Source organism: Hesperophylax consimilis, chromosome 22, assembly GCF_061612785.1.
Source record: "Hesperophylax consimilis isolate HC1 chromosome 22, BYU_Hcon_1.0, whole genome shotgun sequence".
Taxonomy (NCBI): domain Eukaryota; kingdom Metazoa; phylum Arthropoda; class Insecta; order Trichoptera; family Limnephilidae; genus Hesperophylax; species Hesperophylax consimilis.
The window spans coordinates 3,437,567-3,460,513 of NC_142857.1; the positions used below are offsets into that span (position 1 = coordinate 3,437,567).

Here is a 22,947-nt window from a genome sequence, read left to right on the forward strand (position 1 = left end):
GGAAATGGAAATGTATTAGAAAAATATTTATATGAGAGTGAAAAGAGATTGAAAAGTGATGGAAAATTTTTTGAAGAGAGATTGAAAGGAGATTGAAAATAAATTTGATAAAGGAAAGAGATTGAAATAAATTTGAAAGAGATTCAAAAAAAGATTGAAGAGGGATTTATTAGAAATTATTGGAAAGTAGTTAATTTTAAACAATATCACTATTCAGGAACAGTCGTTGAAGACCAAGTCTTTAAAAATATATCAAAACTTGTTGAATTTAGTGGTGTTTCGGTATAATTTGTAATATTTCATATTTTAAAATAAATTTAAAAGAAAGTTTTTATCTTTCAAACAAAGACAAATCAAATCTGCTGGTTATATTTGAAAAAATGATACAATTTTTTTGTTTGCCTTAAGTGCATTGCATAGTGAGAAAAACAAAAACCTCTATAGAGGTCACCAACACAGAGCTTTTTTTACGTTGGACTAGATTTTGTCTTCCTTATTTTTACCCCTTCTCTTCTACCATTTCAGCAATGAGTCTGACTGAATATAAAGCTCGGAAGAAACTTCAACTTGACATAAGCAGTTTTCTTCTGAAAAGGCAAACACACTACCTTCAAAATGAACTCAATTGTATGTTTGAAAGCTTCACTGTGTGCTATTTGTATTAATATATCTCTTAGAAATAAAAGAAGCCATAAAAGATAGTAAATCAATTCGTCCTTGCTCTGTTTAGTAATCATTTTCAATGTCTTTGCTTCATCAATAACTGTTGACTATTTTTATACTTCCGATATTCAAATTTCATTTTATTACTTATCTACCTCTTCACCTTTTCAGGTATGGATGATATGTACCATAAAAAACATCATAATTTAAATAAACTTTTTTTTCAGTTTATCGCAACCTTCCTGTGCATGGGCGCTCTGGTGTCAGGAAACACGTGGAACCTCCAAGGTCAGGCTTGGGGCTCTCCTCTGGGCTCCTGGGCTAATGGAGGCGCTCTCCTGGGACTTGATGGTAATGTCGTAGACACCCCTGCAGTAGCCATCGCCAAGGCTAACCACTTGGCCGCCACTGTCAATGCTGGATCCTGGGCTGGAGCCGGTCTGGTCAATGCTGGACTCGGATTGTCTTCTCCTCTCAGTTCCTGGAATTTTGGAGGCGCCCCAATTGGAATTGATGGACGCGTTGTTGATACCCCTGCCGTAGCCATTGCTAAGGCCAATCACTTGGCTGCCAAGATTAACACAGGAGTTGAAAACTCTTTGATCAACGGTGCTTCATGGGCTAATTCTGGACTTGGATTGAATTCATGGGGAGTTGGAGGTGCTCCCATTGGAATTGATGGACGTGTTGTTGATACTCCTGCCGTAGCCATTGCTAAGGCCAATCACTTGGCTGCCAAAATTAACACAGGAGTTGAAAACTCTTTGATCAACGGTGCTTCATGGGCTAATTCTGGACTTGGATGGGCTTCTCCTTTGAATGCATGGGGCGTTGAAGGTGCTCCTATTGGAATTGATGGACGTGTTGTTGATACCCCTGCCGTAGCCATTGCCAAGGCCAATCACTTGGCTGCTAAGATCAACACTGGTGCCTATGGTACCTGGTAACTACTCCCATCTACCGTAATAAATATTATTTTACCGACATTTTCCGCAAATATCTTATGTTCATTTAACGACATTTATGTATTCTATTGTTAAAACTCTGATTCCCTTTTATGTTTGAAACAGATAAATAAAATAAAGTATTAAAAAATTATCTTTTTTTATTAATCTTGTATTGTATTGAAGTTTAAAATAACATTTTTTTATCGTGGATATCCAGCGGAAATCCAAATAACAATGAATGATTGACTGACTAAAAAATTAACCACTTAAAAATAATAACGAAGTTAGAGTTTTTTTTCCATATTTTACTCCCCCGGAAAACAAAGGGTAAAATAAAGTTTTCATAACAGAAACACAATGTAAGATTAATTTTGTATTTACTTTCATCAAAACTAATTTCTGTTTGGACATTGGCTGACTGATAGAATAAGGGTTTAGCGTCCCAAAGATGTGGCGTCTCACGGCCACACGACACTCTCAATCCAGGTAATGTATGGGGCAACTCGTATAATGAGGTGCTCCTCTTTCACGCTGCTGCTGAATACCCCCAAGACTGTCTGAGTGCAAGCCACGGAAGCCATATTGTACACCTTAATAGGTGCACCGTAAATGCTCTGTTGACAGAAAGAACAATGCAAAAGCTAAATTAGATAACTTATTTAAAGTCACAGAGGTATTTAAAATAGAGTTGTTAATCCATACAGACGGTAACTTTACTTCGGGTATCGAAAAATAATTCATATGATTTCATTAGGTAAAGTAAAACATCTCCTTTCCACCTTTTTAAAATTCACTTCCTTGACTCCCCAGATTGTACATTCTGTGGTGTAGAAGTAGGAACTTTAGATCACATTTTTTTGGTTGTCCCTCTCTAAACAAATATCGTCTGTTCTATCAAGCCTTATCTAAAATTGCCTCCCCTCCATTCAACATCTCCTCTCATCTAAGTCTGAACTCGATTCCAATTTTCATTATAATTTTGAAATTTGCCTATTTAAATAAAATTAATGTTTAAATTCACCTTTCATTTCTCCATAATTTTAAATGATGGCCAAGAACACCCTTGAAGGGTGAAAGCCAGAAATATTAAAAAAAAAACCTTTATTTTTATATTTTTATGTGAATACCGTCAAAGAGTTCTAACTGCTCTCAACCGTCTGGAGATAGTACAACTATGTCAACCCCTTTGGGGTATTTTATTTCATTACTGAATGGTGGTAAACAGACACTAGACGCGCGATAATGAGAGCATCTTAGACTCTGGAACGTGCCACAAATATTCTGTGCATTATCTTTAATCATTTTATCGTGAAATAACTGAATACTGTTTGAAATTACGAACTCATGTTCCTACAACCAAAATTAGTATGTTTAAATATAATATTTTGGTTATTTAAAAAATTAATTTAAAATTATTCGTCGGATGACGATGATTGGTGTCCTGAAGATATTGGATCTTATTTCTATATGTAAAACAATTTAAAACAAATATCTATCCGTCTATATAATAAAGTTTGAAAATGACCTTGAAAGTCGAAACAGGTATCATAATAATAAAAACCAAAATGCAAACAATAAAATAAAATTTGATTTATGTTTAAAAAGAAAATGTGGGAAGGACAGTTTTTCGAGTTTCTATATATATATATTTATCCAAGAAGGTTCTTCTTGGATTTTTTTAAAAAATTGGATAGATGACCAATGGTAAGTACGGTTTACATATAGCACTTAGGCTATAAGCCCATTGTGCTATCTTCCATTTTATCTCATTCCTTTAACAGTCAGCCGGTCCCTTTTATTAAGTTCACCAGGTGTACGGGACGTGTTTGCCTGCACAAGAAAAGATTGTAAATAATAAGCACCGGCACACATCAGTCCTCAACCTGGGTAATGATTTAAGTAAAACACCGTGAGGTGTTCTATCCAAACCATCGTAAAAGAAAGACGAATGAAATCAAAATTCACATTTTAAGTATTGTATTGGTATACAGAACGTACAAAAGGGTTTATAGGTACTTCCTATTTTTTGACAGCCAACGCAATTCACAAGAAATAGTTATATGTATTTCAATACAACTGGGATTTAAAACATAGATAGAAAACTGAGACAATCGGAATTCTTTCAGCGATAATTTCAGATTGGAGCACATTATGCATCATCGCGCCATACGATACAGCAAATGGCGTAGGCGACTGCTGGAGCAGTGGCCAATTCAGTCGGTAGCCAGGAAGAATTGGCCGGCCTCTAGGTTTTCAGCATCAATGGCTAATTCAGTTGGTAGCCAGGAAGAATTGGCCGGCCTCTAGGTTGTCAGCATCAATGCAGCAAGGATTGGCTAGCCTCTAGGTGTGCAGTTCAATTGGTAGCCAGCAGGTATTCGTCAGCCTTTAGGTTGTCAGCATCTGTGGCTGGTTCAGTCGGTAGCCAGGAGGAATTCATCAGCCACTAGGTTGTCAGCATCAATGCAGCAGGGATTGGCCAGCCTCTAGGTGATCAGCGGCAGTGGGCAGTTCAGTCGGTAGCCAGCAGGTATTCGTCAGCCTTTAGGTTGTCAGCATCTGTGGCCTGTTCAGTCACAGAAATTCAGCGGCGGCATGGTCATTTGATTATAAGAGTCGGCACACGGAGACGCCCCATTATTTTAATGATGACTTTCAAAAGGAAGGTATTTTTAGTGCCAATAATAATTTCGCCCAGCCGCTGGTTTTGTCAATATTTTGATTTCGTATTAGAAAATAGGGTTATCGAACTGTTTCAGGTTAGATTCAGTCTGTTCGCTGCCTGGTAACAAGATTGATAGCTTTTCAACTGGTAAATATTATGATTTGGAAAAAATGTCATCAAACCTGCAGGTGTTCAACTTTAGTCGCAATTAAAATTAAATGCAATAAAATAATTGTTCATGTACGATACACCAGGGTTGTCATTGTTGATATGTGGCTATATGTGGCTTTGACGGCCGGCATAGTCCAGTGGTAACGCATTGGACTGCCATTCCGAAGGTCGCGGGTTCGAACCCGGCGTGCGCAAATAAATTTTATTTGATTAATTTGTGTTATTTCACAATTAATTAATTAAAATAATATATAGTATATTTGCGGCACGTTCCAGAATGGAAGATACTACCAGTATCGCCCTGGTGTAAGACCACCATTCAGAATTGAAACGTTGCTCCAAATGGCTTTAGCCGTCTTTAGTTACTAGATCTGAATAGCCAGGTACTTCCCCACCTTCCTCTTTCCCTTCCCCACTTACCTTCAGCCTCACAACATCCCCCAATTGGGGATGCCATAGTCTCACTGGCTCCAGACGGGAGCAGTTGGGACTCTTGTGAGATATTCACTATAAAAAAAAAAAATTTAAAAAAATATCTTCTGGTTCCACAATGTGTCTACCCAGGTCTCCTCTCTCTCTCTCCAATCCCCTTGGTTCCCTGAAGGCCCCACAAGTTCACAGAGGTGGCCTCATCTCTCCTATCCAATCCTTCTTTTAAGTTAGACACACAAAGTAAGCGATATTTGAAGGCTCCTCGGCATTAGAGTCCTCGGCCACTGAAGTGAAACTGCAGCTTAAGAACAGTATCCACGAATTTAAAACCATAGTAAGGTTTACTAAATTGATTTATTTTTAATAAAGCTTTAGTACGAGTATACTAAAAAACTGTTTATTATTAATAAGTCAAATGCGAAAATGACCAAACGAGCATTATATCTTTAATTAAAGTACTAATGTACAACTACTGGTTTACTTAAATTTATTTACCAACCGGTTTCGCAGGACTCAAGCTTCATCGGGTTAAAAACAGGATTATTATTTATCAGAATTTTTTTAGAGTTAATTTAGTTAATAGAAAGTAATCAAGACAATAGCAGTGATTTGTGGAGATTATTGATATTTTTATTTGCTGTTTTGATTTATTCAAAATTCTTCATTTGTACTGCGCGAACTATGCAATTATGTATAGTGATTAAAATACACAAATTTTGTGTTGTATTACTGCAGTTTTGTTTATAACATCCTCAGAAACAGACGCTATGTTCAAATAATTACAATTTACAAATCGTTGTCATTTATATACTAACAAGTACTTATTCGAAGTATGATACAGTTAAATATGACCGAAGGACATACGGTCCCATTAGCCCAGTTGGTAGAGTGGTGTCCCGGCAAGGCAATTTCTCATTTTGCTGTTTCAAATTTTCGTTTAGTAATCGCTAATATTGTCTTCAATAATTAAAAATTATTTATAGTTGAATTGCTCCATTGATTTTTTTTTTTAATATTTAGGAGTTTGGAGAATTGATGTTTGTCTGAGTTTTCTATAATTTTTAAATGGTGCAGTAATACTTAGATATTATCTTTGTAAATTTAGACATTAGATTTAGAATAACATGGTATTTTTTTTCCGACTTTAAAGTTTTTTCACAGAAAATCTGATAAATACGTATGGTTTAAGTAGAATTGGTTTCAATAATATTTTTTTTGCTATGTAAAGTGATTCTGTGTGTTTTTATACGTACCACCCCTTCTATAATGCCATATTGTATCATCGGTAAGTGGCTAGCTTTAAACCCTGAGTCAAATCAAATAATAAGCGCATGATGCAATTTGTAAATTGATTGCTCTATTGTTTGTTAGCAATCATTTAGCGACTAAAATAGATCATATTACATATTAAGAGTAATTTAAAAAATTGTTTAAATAATTTTGAAAAATCTTTCAATGCGAATGGAAACTTGGAAAATAAAGTGAATTTTTCTAAATATTATCTCCCTCATCCAATCCCAATATCCTTTCCAGTCGTTTTAACTATTTATCAAATGTGCCGCACGATCATTTAAAAAAAATCGCAATTTCACCATCAAATGCGAAATTTATATTGACTTCATCTGCATGAAATTTATCCTTATAAATCAATCAATGTAATTGCTGATAATTTACCGTTAATTTGACTAAGCATTTTGCAAATAAAGTTTATAAATTATCATATGAGTTAGAATAATTAATTTGTTACTTAATATGATAATTTATTAGTCATTCGACTCTCTTTCAGTTATAAAAACATGGGAAAACAATCAGATATCAAGCAGAACATAAGTGTTTTTTTTTATCCATGGATAAAAAAAGAAGATAATAATAATTGAAACCTTGAAAAAAGTAGAGTTAATAACAATATATTTCATATATGCGAAACCTTTCAGTCAGTTAACATTAATTCGTTTATATATTGATATTTAAAAGCAAAATTACAAAAAAAAACTGGTCATTGTGGAAGTAGTCAAATGTGTTTTATTTTTATCTTCGAATGTAAGAAAGATTTGAGTAAAATATACAGGGAAGTAAATGCACTCAATCACATTTATCTAAAACAAATATCATCCTTGCTCTTCAATGGGTAGTCCACGAAGTTATAATCTTGGGATTTTTTTTTCCATTTCATTTTATAGTATTCAAAAAATCATATAAAGCTTGGAACTTTCACCGACAGGACCAAACGGGCTGGACGGGGACTGGGATGGGCCAATCATCTGGGTGGTGCCGCATGGAAGAACGCTGGACTCGGCTGGGCCTCTCCCCCCAACTCCTGGGCCCATGGAGGCGCTCCCGTTGGAATTGATGGCCGTGTTGTGGACACGCAGCCGCTAAGATCAACACTGTTGTCGAGTCTTCTTGGATCAATGCTGGTTCCCATGGAGCGTGGTAACTTCAATAAAACTCTTTCTTCAAATATGATATCTTAATGTTTCCTTTTACATTACCGTTTGTCTAATTATGTCATTATTTAGTTATCAATTTGTTTATAAATTTCCTTGCAGTTTTACCATCAATAAATGATAAAAATGTTTTTATATTAGCTGTTTATTCTTTATTCCTCAACCTTAATTATATTTTTTTCTGTGTATTAGTATTAAATATTGATGGCCTCCGTTGTCGAGGGGTAAGGTTCTCGACCAGCAACCCAAAAATCGCGGGTTCAAATCCGGGCATAAGCAAGTAAATTTGTGTAAAAGTCCAGCTGGGCATAAAATAATAAAAAAAACAATACAAAACCAAATAGCATGACTTCTATGATTTCGTGTAAGTAATATCTTCCAAAAAGACTCGAGGGGTTAACTTTACATGCCGTTGAATTGTATCTAGTAATAAATTACGATTTTGAATGGCAGGAAATATTAGTACTAAAATAACAAACCATCAAGATCCGCAATACCATAAACAGACGATTAATTTTTCAACCGAAACAATAAATTATTGCATGATGCAATTTATGATATGATTGCTTACACCTTTATAACAAACATAAACAACAGATATGTAATTATTACATTAAGATCAACGCCAGGATTCAAACTCTAAGAAAAAAATTAGTTGAGCACTAATAGATTTAGAAAAATAAATAAATTATTTATTAATTTTTGCAATGCAAATTTGTGGTAAAAATGAAACATATTTGGTTAAAATCAATTTATTTTTATAAGACAAGAAAAGAAAAAAACAACATTATTTATCATTTTCATAAGCCACTCGTGATTCATTGGTTGGTGAATGCTTAATGAATGGAAGAACTATTTTAGATGCGCCTAGAAAGCAATAATTTAAATAATTATGTGTAAATCCTATAGATTCCTGGATGTTCGCCAAAATTACATAAAAGGGCTTATTATTAACGTACACAAAAACCTGGAAAATCTTAATAACGTTAACCATAAATATATTACAAGAAGTCACACCAGAATGGACCTCATAGTCCCAAGAAGCAACACGACAAATCATCAAAAGGCGCACACATATCTAGGTCCAAAATGATATATTAAAATTCCTACATAATTAAATATTTAACCTTGCAAAATATCTCATATCGGTCCATTAATAACTATGGTTGATAGGCTTGGGGAGGGGAGTCCAAAAAACTCTTACATATTGTTACCTAAAATAAATGATGCACTAAGTATATAGTCGTAATTAAAACTTTATTTTTAAATATATATAATACAGTTCATTAGCATTTTCACAACCATTTGGTTACTTGGAACGGGCAATCTGCCTAGCTAGGAACTAATATACATGACAAGACATAATAACACCTGTATACATTTAAATAATATTCACATGCTTTATGTAATGCAATGTGATGCAATGTGAAGCAATGTAATGCAATGTGATGCAATGTGATGCAATGTGATGCAATGTAATTCAATGTGATACAATGTGATGTAATGTGATGCAATGTGATGCAATGTGATGCAATGTGATGCAATGTGATACAATGTGATGCAATGTAATGCAATGTGATGCAATGTAATGCAATGTGATGCAATGTAATGCAATGTGATGTAATGTGATACAATGAGATGTAATATGATGCAATGTGATGCAATGTGATGCAATGTGATGCAATGTGATGCAATGTGATGCAATGTGATGCAATGTGATGCAATGTGATGCAATGTGATGCAATGTGATGCAATGTGATGCAATGTGATGCAATGTGATGCAATGTGATGCAATGTAGTGTTATGCAATTTAATTTCATGTAATGTAATTTCATGTAATGTAATTTCATGTAATGTAATTTCATGTAATGTAATTTCATGTAATGTAATTTCATGTAATGTAATTTCATGTAATGTAATTTCATGTAATGTAATTTCATGTTATCTATTGCAATGCAATTTAATTTCATGTGATGTGATGTTATTCGATGTTATGTAATGCAATGCAATTTAATGTAATGTGATGTGATGTGACGCGATGTTATGTGATGTGAGGTGTAGATACTTCAATTACACCATCTGCGAACTGTGTAAACTTATTTATTTTAATTAAATAAAACCTATGGAAGTAAATATAAATAAGAAATTAAATTATGAAATAAATGTTCAGTATAATAATTTATTATAATAAAAACTACCAGTTGAATTATGGCATGGTATCCCCAGTTGGATTATAATGCTGGAAGGGATGGAGATGGAAAGATATTAATACAGATTGATATGAGAATAAAAAGAGATTGAAAACTGATTGAAAAAATATTGAAGACAAATTGAAAAGAAATTGAAAATGAATTCAGATTGAAATGAATTCTAAAAGAGATTGAAAAAAAATTAAAATATATTGAAAAGGGATTTATAAGAAATTATTGGAAAGTAGTTAATTCAAATAATATATCAGGAACCAATTTTTATTTTTAACTTATTTGGATGGTTAGAACCATCAATATGACGTTTAATAAATAAGTCCTAGTGGTCAAGTTGGTTAAGACGCCTGTCCCGGTAAGACAAGAGATCCTGGGTTCGATGTCTAGTTTGATTGACCGTTATCTTTTTATTTGTCTGTCTTGTACTGTTTTATTTAGATTTATTAGTATTATCTTCTTCTTCAATGATAATCATCACTATTTTTAATTAAATAAAAGTAAGTCCATATTATTTTTTTCAATATATAATAATATTATGTACCTATCCAATTTAGAAATTGGGGTTAATGATACACTAATTAATGGCAATGTATTTTATATTTGTCAAAATTCAAACACGAGGCCACTGCATTCCGCTGCTATGGCTTTTGACCTATACAAAAATCACAAATTATTAACGACACGCGTTAATACATTTTGCATGGGCTGATAACAGAATAAATTTCCGGTCGTTCAAGACAAAATCTTTAAAAAATATATTAAAACTTGTTGAATTTAGTGATGTTTGGGTATTATTTGTCATATTCCATATTTTAAAATAAATTTAAAACAAAGTTTTTATCTTTCAAAACAAAAGCAAAAGAAATCTACTGGTTATGCTGATCAGTGTTTGAATAAATGAAACAATGTTTTTATTTGCCTTAAGTGTATTGTTTAATAAGAAAAACAAAAACCTCTATAGAGGTCTCCAACACGAGGCTTTTTTTACGTTGGACTAGATTTTGTCTTCCTTATTTTTACCCCTTCTCTTCTACTGTTTCAGCAGTGAGTCTGACTGAATATAAAGCTCGGAAGAAACTTCAACTAGACATAAGCAGTTTTCTTTTGAAAAGGCAAACACACTACCTTCAAAATGAACTCAATTGTAAGTTTAGAAGCTTCATTGTGTGCAATATTTATATTTCTCTTTGAAATAAAAGAAGCCATAAGAGATAGTAAATCAATTCGTCCTTGCTCTGAAATAATAATTTTCAATGTCTTTGCTTCATCAAAAACTGTTGACTATTTTTATACTTCCGATATTCAAATTTCATTTTATTACTCATCTACCTCTTCACCTTTTCAGGTATGGATGATACGTACCATAAAAAACATCATAATTTAAATAAACTTTTTTTCAGTTTATCGCAACCTTCCTGTGCGTGGGCGCTCTGGTGTCAGGAAACACGTGGAACCTCCAAGGTCATTGAAGGTTACACCCGCCCTGTCCCACCCCGGTATAGGTGACTTATGGTCACCCCTTCGGAGCTCTCGCATGAATCTAATTTTTGAATAAACGGCTCTACAAAGTATATAAATGAAGCTAGACCTTCAATGTCCCCGCATACGGTGTTAGGAAGCGGTATGCGAGCGCTTACAGGTATTAATCCAAGGACAACACAGAACAATAAGCATCAAACAATCAAGTAACAAGTGTCAGGTAAATAGTTGGTGGAGGGAACCCACACTCCAGTACCTGTAAGCACAAAAAAGAACAAAGTGAAATAATAGAGTGACGGGGGAGTTTCGCCGAGCCACGTCTGGCAGTCCTGTTGAGAGATTGGTGGTGGTTGGGGTGACTGGTGCAGGTCAGGACTTCCACACCCCTTAGCCGACCACCCGGTGGTGCCCTGAAGATAAGTATGGGAAAAAGAGGGATAAACCCTAAAGAACCTAGGGGAAAGAAGCGTCAGGAGGTCGGAGGCAGGGTGGAGGTTACCCCAATCCGCACAGTCACCCCTCTGACCACCAACGCTCCTCAGGGGTGGCGCAGGTGATTGGCGGAGTCCCTCGGTAAAAACAAGAAATTAAAAGAAGCTCCAGCAGTGCATGCGGGGACGAGGCCCGTTGTCCAACCCCTATTGGGGAAAAGTAAACAATACAAAACAAACAACGGAGTTCAGTTCTAGCCTGTAAACTCGTTGCCGTTACTGAAAAAAAGAAAGAAAACCAAAAAAAAATGCATATAAAAAAGACGAGAAAAGAAAAGAGAAAAAGAAAAACAATAAACAATCCAAAAGTGCCACTTAAGAACATCGGTAGATTAAGTAAAACAAAAGTAGAAAGCATAAAAATAACATTTGCATGGTCTGTAAAGAGGACAGTATGTGAAGTGTAAGATAAAAGACAAAGTAAAAGAGATAATTAGCTAAGCAAAGATATATAAAGAGTGTCTGCAATGTCTGTAAAAAGGACAGTGTGTCTACCTTAGACACAAAACATAAGAAAAGAAAACTGAAAATAGGATACAAGTTATTTAAAAGATATGTAAACGAAAGAAATTCATCTGCAGCAGCTGGTACAGTAAGGAAAGATAAATAATCAAAATAAGAAGAACAGAATGCATAAACAATAATCGGAGAATTATAAAAGAATTAGTCATGGAGCAGGAGCAATACACCAGGGGTTCTCAGTTATCACACTAGTCAGCGACTCTAAGCACAGACCATCTCTCAACCCAGATCCTAGTAAACTTCCTCAGACATTCGAAATTAACTCTGTTAGAAACAAGATCGGTGTTCCACACCGGTCTAATGGGGACATTCAGACCTTCTATCATTTCGTCTCTGGCATCCTTCAAGATCTCACAGTGCCACAGAATGAGAGTGCCACAGAGGAGAGCCCCAAGCCAGACCTCCAAGGTCAGGCTTGGGGCTCTCCTCTGGGCTCCTGGGCTAATGGAGGCGCTCCCCTGGGACTTGATGGTAATGTTGTAGACACCTCTGCTGTAGCCATCGCTAAGGCTAACCACTTGGCCGCCACTGTCAATGCTGGATCCTGGGCTGGAGCCGGTCTGGTCAATGCTGGACTCGGATTGTCTTCTCCTCTCAGTTCCTGGAATCTTGGAGGCGCCCCGATTGGAATTGATGGACGCGTTGTTGATACCCCTGCCGTAGCCATTGCTAAGGCCAATCACTTGGCTGCGAAGATTAACACAGGAGTTGAAAACTCTTTGATCAATGGTGGTTCGTGGGCTAATTCTGGACTTGGATGGGCTTCTCCTTTGAATTCATGGGGAGTTGGAGGTGCTCCCATTGGAATTGATGGACGTGTTGTTGATACCCCTGCCGTAGCCATTGCTAAGGCCAATCACTTGGCTGCCAAGATAAACACAGGAGTTGAAAACTCTTTGATCAACGGTGGTTCGTGGACGAATTCCGGACTTGGATGGGCTTCTCCTTTGAATTCATGGGGTGTTGGAGGTGCTCCAATTGGAATTGATGGACGTGTTGTTGATACTCCTGCCGTAGCCATTGCCAAGGCCAATCACTTGGCTGCTAAGATCAACACTGGTGCCTATGGTACCTGGTAACTACTCCCATCTACCGTAGTAAATATTATTTTACCGACATTTTCCAACTACAAATACTTACAAATATCCAATGTTCATTTAACGATATTTATGTATTCTATTGTTAAAACTCTGATTCCCTTTTATGTTTCGAAACAGATAAATAAAATAAAATATTAAAAAATCATCTCTTTTTATTAATTTTGTATTGTATTTATGTTTAACATAACAGTTTTTATTGTGGATATCCGGTGGAAATCCAAATAACAATGATTGATTGACAGACTAGAATTTTTTTACCTATTTAAGCAAAAATAATCCAAAACTAACCACTTAAAAATGAAAACGAAGTTACAGTTTTTTTTCCATATTTAACTCCCCTAGAAAACAAAGGGTAAAATAAAGTTTTCTAAACAGAAACACAATGTATGATTAATTTTGTATTTACTTTCATCAAAACTAATTTCTGTTTGGACATTAGCTGATTGATAGAATAAGGGTTTAGCGTCCCAAAGATGTGGCGTCTTACGGCCACACGACACTCTCAATCCAGGTAATGTAGGGGGCAACTTGTGTAGTGAGGTGCTCCTTTTTCGCGCTGCTGCTGAATATCCCCAAGACTGTCTGAGTGCAAGCCACTGAAGCCCCATTGTACACCTGTATGGGTGCACCGTAAATGCTCTGTTGACAGAAAGAACAATGCAAAAGCTAAATTAGATAACTTATTTTACGTCACAGAGGTATATCAAAGAAGCATATAGTAGTTAATCTATACAGACGGCGACTTGATACTTCGGGTATCATAAAAAAGAAAAATACAGTGTGTGGCAAGCCTACGCACGACGGAAGTGAAACTTTTACTATTCTTCTCTCTCTCTTTTCATTTCATTCTCTCTTTTTTTCTGTCTATTGACATATTTATAAGAAGAATGTGATAAAAAAAATTAAAAGTTATAAAAATATGGGATTCGAACCCGGGTCCTGCATAACGAGTGTCGAACGCTCTACCTCTAGACCGCGAGGAGAGGTATCTCGCGCGACGAGAACCGCGTATACAACGTGTACTCCTCAATTGACTTGTCCCGCGCAAATTTTCGTTTTCAAACACGGCAAATGAATAATATCACATAACGTTTCGTTAACGCTTTATATAGGGTCAAATCGAAGATATATCGGCAGTGTGAAGTCATATCTGTCATTTTTCAAAATATTTCCGTATATTTGTCCGTTTTGGAAAAGATCTATCGTGTTTTAATAGTCTCATACCCGTATGGAGTCTGAATTTGAAAAACATTTCTAAATTTTGAAAAACTCACTTACGGCTGTGTTTTTTACTAAAAAAACTTGTCACGCACGTCTGCGAGGGTAATTAGTCGCGTTATCGGCCTTGATTAGTAATTTTAATGATTCAAAATAAAAATAATTAATCAAAATACCGAGCGACTCTACCGGCTCGATTTGTAAGCTATATTTCGACCAAAATATCATATAGATCAAATATCATAAAATGGTTGGACTCAAATACACTCACACTAAACATATCGAAAACAAAATTCACAACGTACAGCATAACTAAAACAGGACAGCCAAAAAACAATACAAACACCATAAAAATACACGAATGCATAAACACCAACATCTGCGATTGCCCCCCTCTAGAAAAAACAGAACAAATAAAGTATCTAGGAATCGTAATTGACCATAATCTTAGATGGACACATCACATCAAACAAATCACAAATAGACTCCTCAGAACAATACACATTTTCCTAAACATAAGAAACATATATAAAATAAAACAATTGAAAACAATATATTATGCACTATGCCAATCAATAATAGAATATGGAATAATTGCTTGGGGAGGAGCAACAAACGCAGCTATCGCTCAAATAGAAATCGCACAGAAAACGATATTAAAGGTAATACTCAAAAAACATAAACTAACCGACACAGACCAAATATTTAAAAGCTGTGACGTACTTGATATACGCCAATTATATGTTAAAACACTACTAAACTACATTTTCGACCAAAAAAACAAACCCCAACAAACACAAAATATCACTAATAGACCGGTCAGACAAGCGTACAAAGAAAACATAAAAACTCCGACGGTAAACACTACCTTTGGACAAAGACACCATAAATACCACGCTATTAAAGCATTCAACAGTCTTCCACTTGAAACAAAAATTGAGGAAAGTAAAAATAAATTCAAACACAAAATAAAAAAATGGATTAAAGAACAAAAAGACAATATTACCAAAATTCTATAACATAAAAAAATAAAACATATACACTCAACACAAAAAAAGATATAAAACACGCAACACGCACAAACACATATATCATTATAAATACCGATTTACATTCTCTTTTGATATTTTTCTTTTATTTTTAATCTTTATTTATATTTTAAATTTATCTTTATTTTAATGTTGTTTTTCTTTTATTTTCAAATGTATAAATTCTTAAATTATAAAATGGGGGCCTCAGCACGGGTAAACAACCCAGTGAGGCCAACATTACTGAATTGAAATATGAAATATTGTAAAAAAAAAATGTATCACCAAAAAAAAAAAAAAAAAAAAAATAGATACCGACCGTTTCTTCTAGCCAATTACTCGAGTGAACACCTGCTGGTCTAGATTCTCACTAAATGGATTTAGACATTTCGGGAGACTCTCGGATAAAATTAACAAATTTATGTAATTATTTACTACATTATTACAAATCATGTAGATATCTTCTTATATGTATGCCTGACAAAGTCGCAGCACGAAAGCATTTTATCACTTTTCCTCGTATTAAAAAAATCACAAAAAGAAAAAAAAAAATAGTTAAGCGGGGATCGAACCTCGGTTCTTCACGATGACAGTCGGGCGCTCTGCCTCTAGACCGCGAAGCTGAGTTAGGAGAGTGACCTAAACTAGGTATATAATATTAGCTAGGCTCCTATAGCGAAATGATCACGGTTTTTCGTGACGGTCATGAGTCGGTTTTACTCCGGTCCTCGAAAATGCATGACGCGCGTAAAGAAGTTTCACTTCAATAATTCATCTGATTTCATTAGGTAAATATAAAGTTTGTCTCGAAGATCGGACATTGTTCCGTTCCTTCCCACCTTTTTAAAATTCACGTCCTTGACTCAGATTGTACATTCTGTGGCCTAGAAGTGGGAACTTTAGATAACATATTTTTTAGTTGTCCCTCTCTAAACTATTATTCTCTCTTCTATAAAGCCTTATCTAATACGTTAATATTTTTATAAGAATTCTAATTACAAAAATATTTTAAAAACGCATTGAAATTAACAATTTTGTAAGGATTTTGCATTATTTTTTATGATTTTATCGTGAAATAACACATATTAATTAAATTAAATTTCGACAACTGTCAAACACAAAATAAAAATTGTGTAGTATAAATAATTTTTAAACCACTTTTTCACTTGTATGATTTGAATGGTATGTTTTTCAGGTACTTAACAGTTCTAATTTTGAAAATAAAAGGTAAATAATTTTTCACATTACGCGGGAATACTGTTTGAAATAACGAACTCATGTTCCTACAACCGAAATTAGTATGTTTATATATAATATTTTGGTTGTTAAAAAAATAAATTAATAAAATTATTCGTCGGATGACGATGATTGGTGTCCTGAAGATAAAGGATCTTATTTCTGGATGCAAAACAATTTTAAACAAATATCTATCCGTCTTTATAATAAAGTTTGAAAATGGCCTTGAAAGCCGAAACAGCTATCATAATAATAAAAACCAAAATACTTGCAGAACTTAATAAAAATAATATTAAATTTTGATTTATATTAAGTTTAAAAAGAAATGTGGGAAGGACAGTTTTTCGAGTTTCTATATATATATATATATTTATCCAAGAAGGTTCTTCTTGATTTTTTTTTTAAATTGGATAGAGTACCAATGGTAAGTTAGACACTTTTTTATTTTTTTTTTATTTATAGAGCGGATACGGTTTACATATAGTTCCCGTGAGTACTCAGGCTATAGGCCCATGTGCTATCTCCCATTTTATCTCATTCCTTTAACAGTCACCCGATCCCTCTAATAAAGTTCACCAGGGTTGTCATTGGATATGTGGCTATGTCTTCTGGTTCCACAATGTGTCTACCCAGGTCTCCTCTCTCTCTCTCTCTCCAATCCCCTTGGTTCCCTGAAGGCCCCACAAGTTCACAGAGGTGGCCTCATCTCTCCTATCCAATCCTTCTTTTAAGTTAGACACACAAAGTAAGCGACATTTGAAGGCTCCTCGGCATTAGAGTCCTCGGCCACTGACGTGAAACTGCAGCTTAAGAACAGTATCCACGAATTTAAAACCTTAGTAAGGTTTACCATTTGATTTATTTTTAATATTGCATTAGTACGAGTATACTAAAATACTGCTTATTATTAATAAGTCTAATGCAATTGCGAAAATGACCAGACCAGCATTATATCTTTAATTAAAGTACTTATGTACAACTACTGGTTTATTTAAATGTATTTACCAACCGGTTTCGCGGGACTCAAGCTTCATCGGGGTAAAACATATAGTTTCATCAGGATATTTTAAGACTTAATTTAGTTAAACGTAATAGAAAGTAATCAAGATAATCGCAGTGATCTGTCGAGATTATTGATATTTTTATATGCTGTTGTGATTTATTCAAAATTCTTCATTTGTACTGCGCAAACTATGCATCTTATTTATAATGATTAAAATTAACAAAATTTTGTGTTGTATTACTGCAGTTTTGTTTATAAAATCCTCAGAAACAGACACTATGTTCAAATAATTACAATTTACAAATTGTTGTCATTTATATATTAACAAGTACTTATTCAAAGTATGATACACTTAAATATGACAGAATGAGATACGGTCCCATTAGCTCAGTTGGTAGAGTGGTGCTCCGGCAAGAAATTTTTCTCATTTTCTGTTTCAAATTTTCGTTTAGAAATTGCTAATATTGTCTTCAATAATTAAAAATTATTTATAGTTGAATTGCTCCTTTGATTTTTTTAAATATTTAGGAGCTGGGAGAATTGATGTTTGTCTGAGTTTTCTATAACTTTTAAATGGTGCAGTAATACTTAGTTATTATCTTTATAAATTCAGACATTGGATTTAAAATTATATGGTAGAAGAATAATGCATTTTGTTTGTAGACTTAATTTTTTTTAACAGAAGTTCTGATAAATAAGTATGGTTTAGGTAGAATTGTTTACAATATTAATTTTTGTGAAATGTAAAGTGATTCTGTGTGTTTTTATACGTTCCACCCCATTCTATAATGCCATTTCGTGTCATTGGTAAGAGGCTAACTTTAAACCCTAAATCAAAACAAATAATGAGCGCATGATGCAATTTGTGATGTGATTGCTCTCTTGTTTGTTGACAATCATTAAGCGATTAAAACATAACACCTATTAAGAGTAATTAAATGAATTTTAAGATTTAAATAATTTGGAAAAATCTTTCTACGCAAATGAAAACTTCCCAAAAAATTGAATATAATCTCCCTAATGCAATCCCTAACTAATATCCTTTCCAGTCGTTTTTAATATTTAACTAATGTGCTGTACCATCAGTTAAAAAAACATTCGCCATTTTATGATCAAATACGAAAGTTTTACTGACTTCATCTGCATGAAAATTATTCTTATAAATCAAACGTAATTGCCGATAATTTGACTTAGTATTTAGCAACTAAAGTTTATAAATTATGGTAATAGTTGGTATAGTTAATTTGTTGCTTGTTATGATAATTTATTAGTCAATCGACTCTCTTCTAGGTATAAAAACATGGGAAAACAATCAGATCGCAAGCAAAACATAATAGCGTTTTTTAATCCATGAATAAACAAACAAAGATAATAATAATAGAATCCAAAAAAAACAGTTAATTACAACATATTCCATACCTTTCACCTTTCAGTCAGTTAACATTAATTCGTTGATTGATATTAAAAAGCAAAATTCCAAAAAAACTGGTCACTGTGGAAGTAGCCAAATGTGTTTTGTTTTTATATTCGAGTGTAAGAAAGACTTAAGTAGAATATACAGGGAAGTAAATGCACTCAATCACAACACATTTATCAAAATAAAACAAATAACAACCTTGCTATTCAATGGGTAGTCCAAGAAGTTATAATCTTGGGATATATTTCCTTTCCCCATTTCATTTTATATTATTCAAAATATCATATAAACAAAGGAACTTGCACTGACCAAACAGAGCAGTTATCTTCTCTGAGAAGGCTAACGTATCACTAGCAAAATGCATCCAAACGTGAATAACATAACATTATGATTATCTATATTTTGCTAACATGACAATCGTATTCACAGTTTCACAATTTTCTTTATTGCTTTCAGTTCGTCGCTACCTTCCTGTGCATGGGCGCCCTGGTGTCCGGAAACCCCCTGCTACTGAACAACGGCCAGTGGAGGGGAGAAAGTCTGCTGGAGAGCCAGGACTGGGCTGGTGCAGGAGCTTGGGCCGCCCCCGGAGTGTGGGGTGCCCGCGCTACCCCCCTGGGTACATGGGGACTGGGAGAACGTCTTGCCGCCAACTCTGGAATGGGATAGGCCAACCAGCTGGGTCGTGCCGCATGGAACAACGCTGGGCTCGGATGGGCCTCTCCCCTCAACTCTTGGGCCCATGGAGGCGCTCCCATTGGAATTGATGGACGTGTTGTGGACACACCCCTGCAGTGGCCATCGCTAAGGAAGAGCACGCAGCCGCTAAGATCAACATTGTTGTCGAGTCGTTAAAAATCGTTATTTTTTTATTTTTCTGTGTCTTGTACTGTTTTATGTTTCATTTAGATTTATTAGTATTATCTTCTTCTTCAATGATAATATCACTATGTTTATATAAATAAAAGTAAGTACCTATTATGTAACAGGCCACACTGCATATTGCAAATTCAAAAATTTCAATAAATAATAATAATATGTACCTATCCAATTTAGAAATTGTGTTTAATGCTACACTAATTAATGGCAATGTATTTTATATTTGTCAAGATTCAAACACGAGGCCACTGCGTTCCGCTGCTCTGGCTTTTGACCTATACAAAAATCACAAATTATTAACGACACGCGTTAATAAATTTTGCATGGGCTGATTACAGACGAAATTTCCGGTCGTTGAAGACAAAATCTTTAAAAAATATATCAAAACTTGTTGAATTTAGTGATGTTTGGGTATTATTTGTCATATTCCATATTTTAAAATAAATTTAAAAGAAAGTTTTTATCTTTCAAACAAAGACAAATCAAATCTGCTGGTTATATTTGAAAAAATGATACAATTTTTTTGTTTGCCTTAAGTGCATTGCATAGTGAGAAAAACAAAAACCTCTATAGAGGTCTCCAACACAGGGCTTTTTTTACGTTGGAATAGATTTTGTCTTCCTTATTTTTACCCCTTCTCTTCTACCATTTCAGCAGTTAGTCTGACTGTATATAAAGCTCGGAAGAAACTTCAACTAGACATAAGCAGTTTTCTTCTGAAAAGGCAAACACACTACCTTCAAAATGAACTCAGTTGTAAGTTTACAAGTTTCATTGTGTGCAATATTTATATTTTTCTGTGAAAGAAAAGAAGCTATAGGATATAGTAAATCAATTTGTCCTTTTTCTGTTTAGTAATCATTTTCAATGTCTTTGCTTCATCAAAATTTGTAACTGTTGACTATTTTTATACTTCCTTTACCCTAATTCTTTTTTATTACTCATCTAACTCTTCACTTCTCCAGGTATGGATGATACGTACCATAAAAATCTTCATAACTTAAATAAACTTTTTTTCAGTTTATTGCAACCTTCCTGTGCATGGGCGCTCTGGTGTCAGGAAACACGTGGAACCTCCAAGGTCTGGCTTGGGGCTCTCCTCTGGGCTCCTGGGCTAATGGAGGCGCTCCCCTGGGACTTGATGGTAATGTTGTAGACACCCCTGCTGTAGCCATCGCTAAGGCTAACCACTTGGCCGCCACTGTCAATGCTGGATCCTGGGCTGGAGCCGGTCTGGTCAATGCTGGACTCGGATTGTCTTCTCCTCTCAGTTCCTGGAATCTTGGAGGCGCCCCGATTGGAATTGATGGACGCGTTGTTGATACCCCTGCCGTAGCCATTGCTAAGGCCAATCACTTGGCTGCGAAGATTAACACAGGAGTTGAAAACTCTTTGATCAACGGTGGTTCGTGGGCTAATTCTGGACTTGGAAGGGCTTCTCCTTTGAATTCATGGGGAGTTGGAGGTGCGCCCATTGGAATTGATGGACGTGTTGTTGATACCCCTGCCGTAGCCATTGCTAAGGCCAATCACTTGGCTGCCAAGATTAACACAGGAGTTGAAAACTCTTTGATCAACGGTGGTTCGTGGACGAATTCCGGACTTGCATGGGCTTCTCCTTTGAATTCATGGGGTGTTGGAGGTGCTCCCATTGGAATTGATGGACGTGTTGTTGATACCCCTGCCGTAGCTATTGCCAAGGCCAATCACTTGGCTGCTAAGATCAACACTGGTGCCTATGGTACCCGGTAACTACTTCCATCTACCGTAAAAAATATTATTTTACCGACATTTTCCGCAAATATCTTATGTTCAGTTATAACGAAATTTATGTATTCTATTATTGTTAAAACTCTGATTCCCTTGTGTGTTTTGAAACAGATAAATAAAATAAAGTATAAAAATATAATCTTTTTTATTAATCTTGTATTGTATTGAAGTTTAAAATAACATTTTCTATCGTGGATATCCAGCTGAAATCCAAATGACAATGATTGATAGACTGACTCGAATTTATGTTACCAATTTAAGCAAAAATAATCCTAAACTAACCACTTAAAAATAATAACGAAGTTACAATTTTTTTTCCATATTTTACTCCCCCAGAAAACAAAGGGTAAAATAAAGTGTTCATAGCAGAAACACAATGTAAGATTGATTTTGTATTTACTTTCATCAAAACTAATTTTTTGACATTGGCTGACTGATAGAATAAGGCGTAATTGTAAAAAGCATTCACTTTGTGGCTCATTATAATTTATAATAAAAACACATAAATTTGTTTTTGACCACGATAGTTTTATTTTCACTCTACCGGTTTCGGAAGATCCCTTTCTTCGTCAGGAGAATATTTAAAACTCCAGGAACTGAAGGAAGGGATCTTCCGAAACCGGTAGAGTGAAAATAAAACTATCGTGCCAAAAACAAATTTATGTGTTTTTATTATAAGATAGAATAAAGGTTTAGCGTTCCAAAGATATGGCATCTCATGGCCACACGACACTCTCAATCCAGGCAATGTAGGGGGCAACTCGTGTAATGAGGTGCTCCTCTTTCACGCTGCTGCTGAATACCCCCAAGACTGTCTGAGTGCAAGCCACTGAAGCTCCATTGTACACCTGTATAGGTGCACCGTAAATGCTCTGTTGACAGAAAAAATAATACAAAAACTAAATTAGATAACTTATATAACATCACAGAGGTATATCAAATAGAGCAGTTAATCCATACAGACGGTGACTTGATACATCGGGTATCATAAAATAATTCATCTGATTTCATTAAGTAGAGTAAAAAGCCTAACTATTTTATAAATATTTGCCGTTACTATCGATGTCTCGTTTCTCCCGACTGTAAATAGCTGCCAGGACATAGAAGTAAGATGTGCTAAAGGCACCAAATAAAACTCATTCTTAGATGCACTTTCTATTTAGACATTACTGCTTAATTGCGGAATGACTGTAGTTTTCCTCGGGGCCTCCTAGAGTTAATAAATAAGTAATGTTGGTAGTTACAATAGTTTACATACCCCTAAATTGTCACCAC

General features: G+C 34.9%; 2 protein-coding genes across 2 annotated transcripts in view; one reads left to right on the plus strand and one right to left on the minus strand.

Moving 5' to 3' along the window:
- LOC149412660 (uncharacterized) overlaps positions 1-22,947 on the minus strand; it is a 320,577-nt gene that overhangs the window by 283,427 nt on the left and 14,203 nt on the right. The gene's annotated exons all lie outside the window — the stretch shown is intronic.
- Positions 20,611-21,715, plus strand: LOC149412681 (uncharacterized). Its single transcript, XM_089645095.1, has 2 exons — positions 20,611-20,658; positions 20,923-21,715. The coding sequence occupies exons 1-2, from the start codon at positions 20,647-20,649 to the stop codon at positions 21,652-21,654; spliced, it is 744 nt and encodes a 247-aa protein (XP_089501221.1). The 5' UTR covers positions 20,611-20,646; the 3' UTR covers positions 21,655-21,715.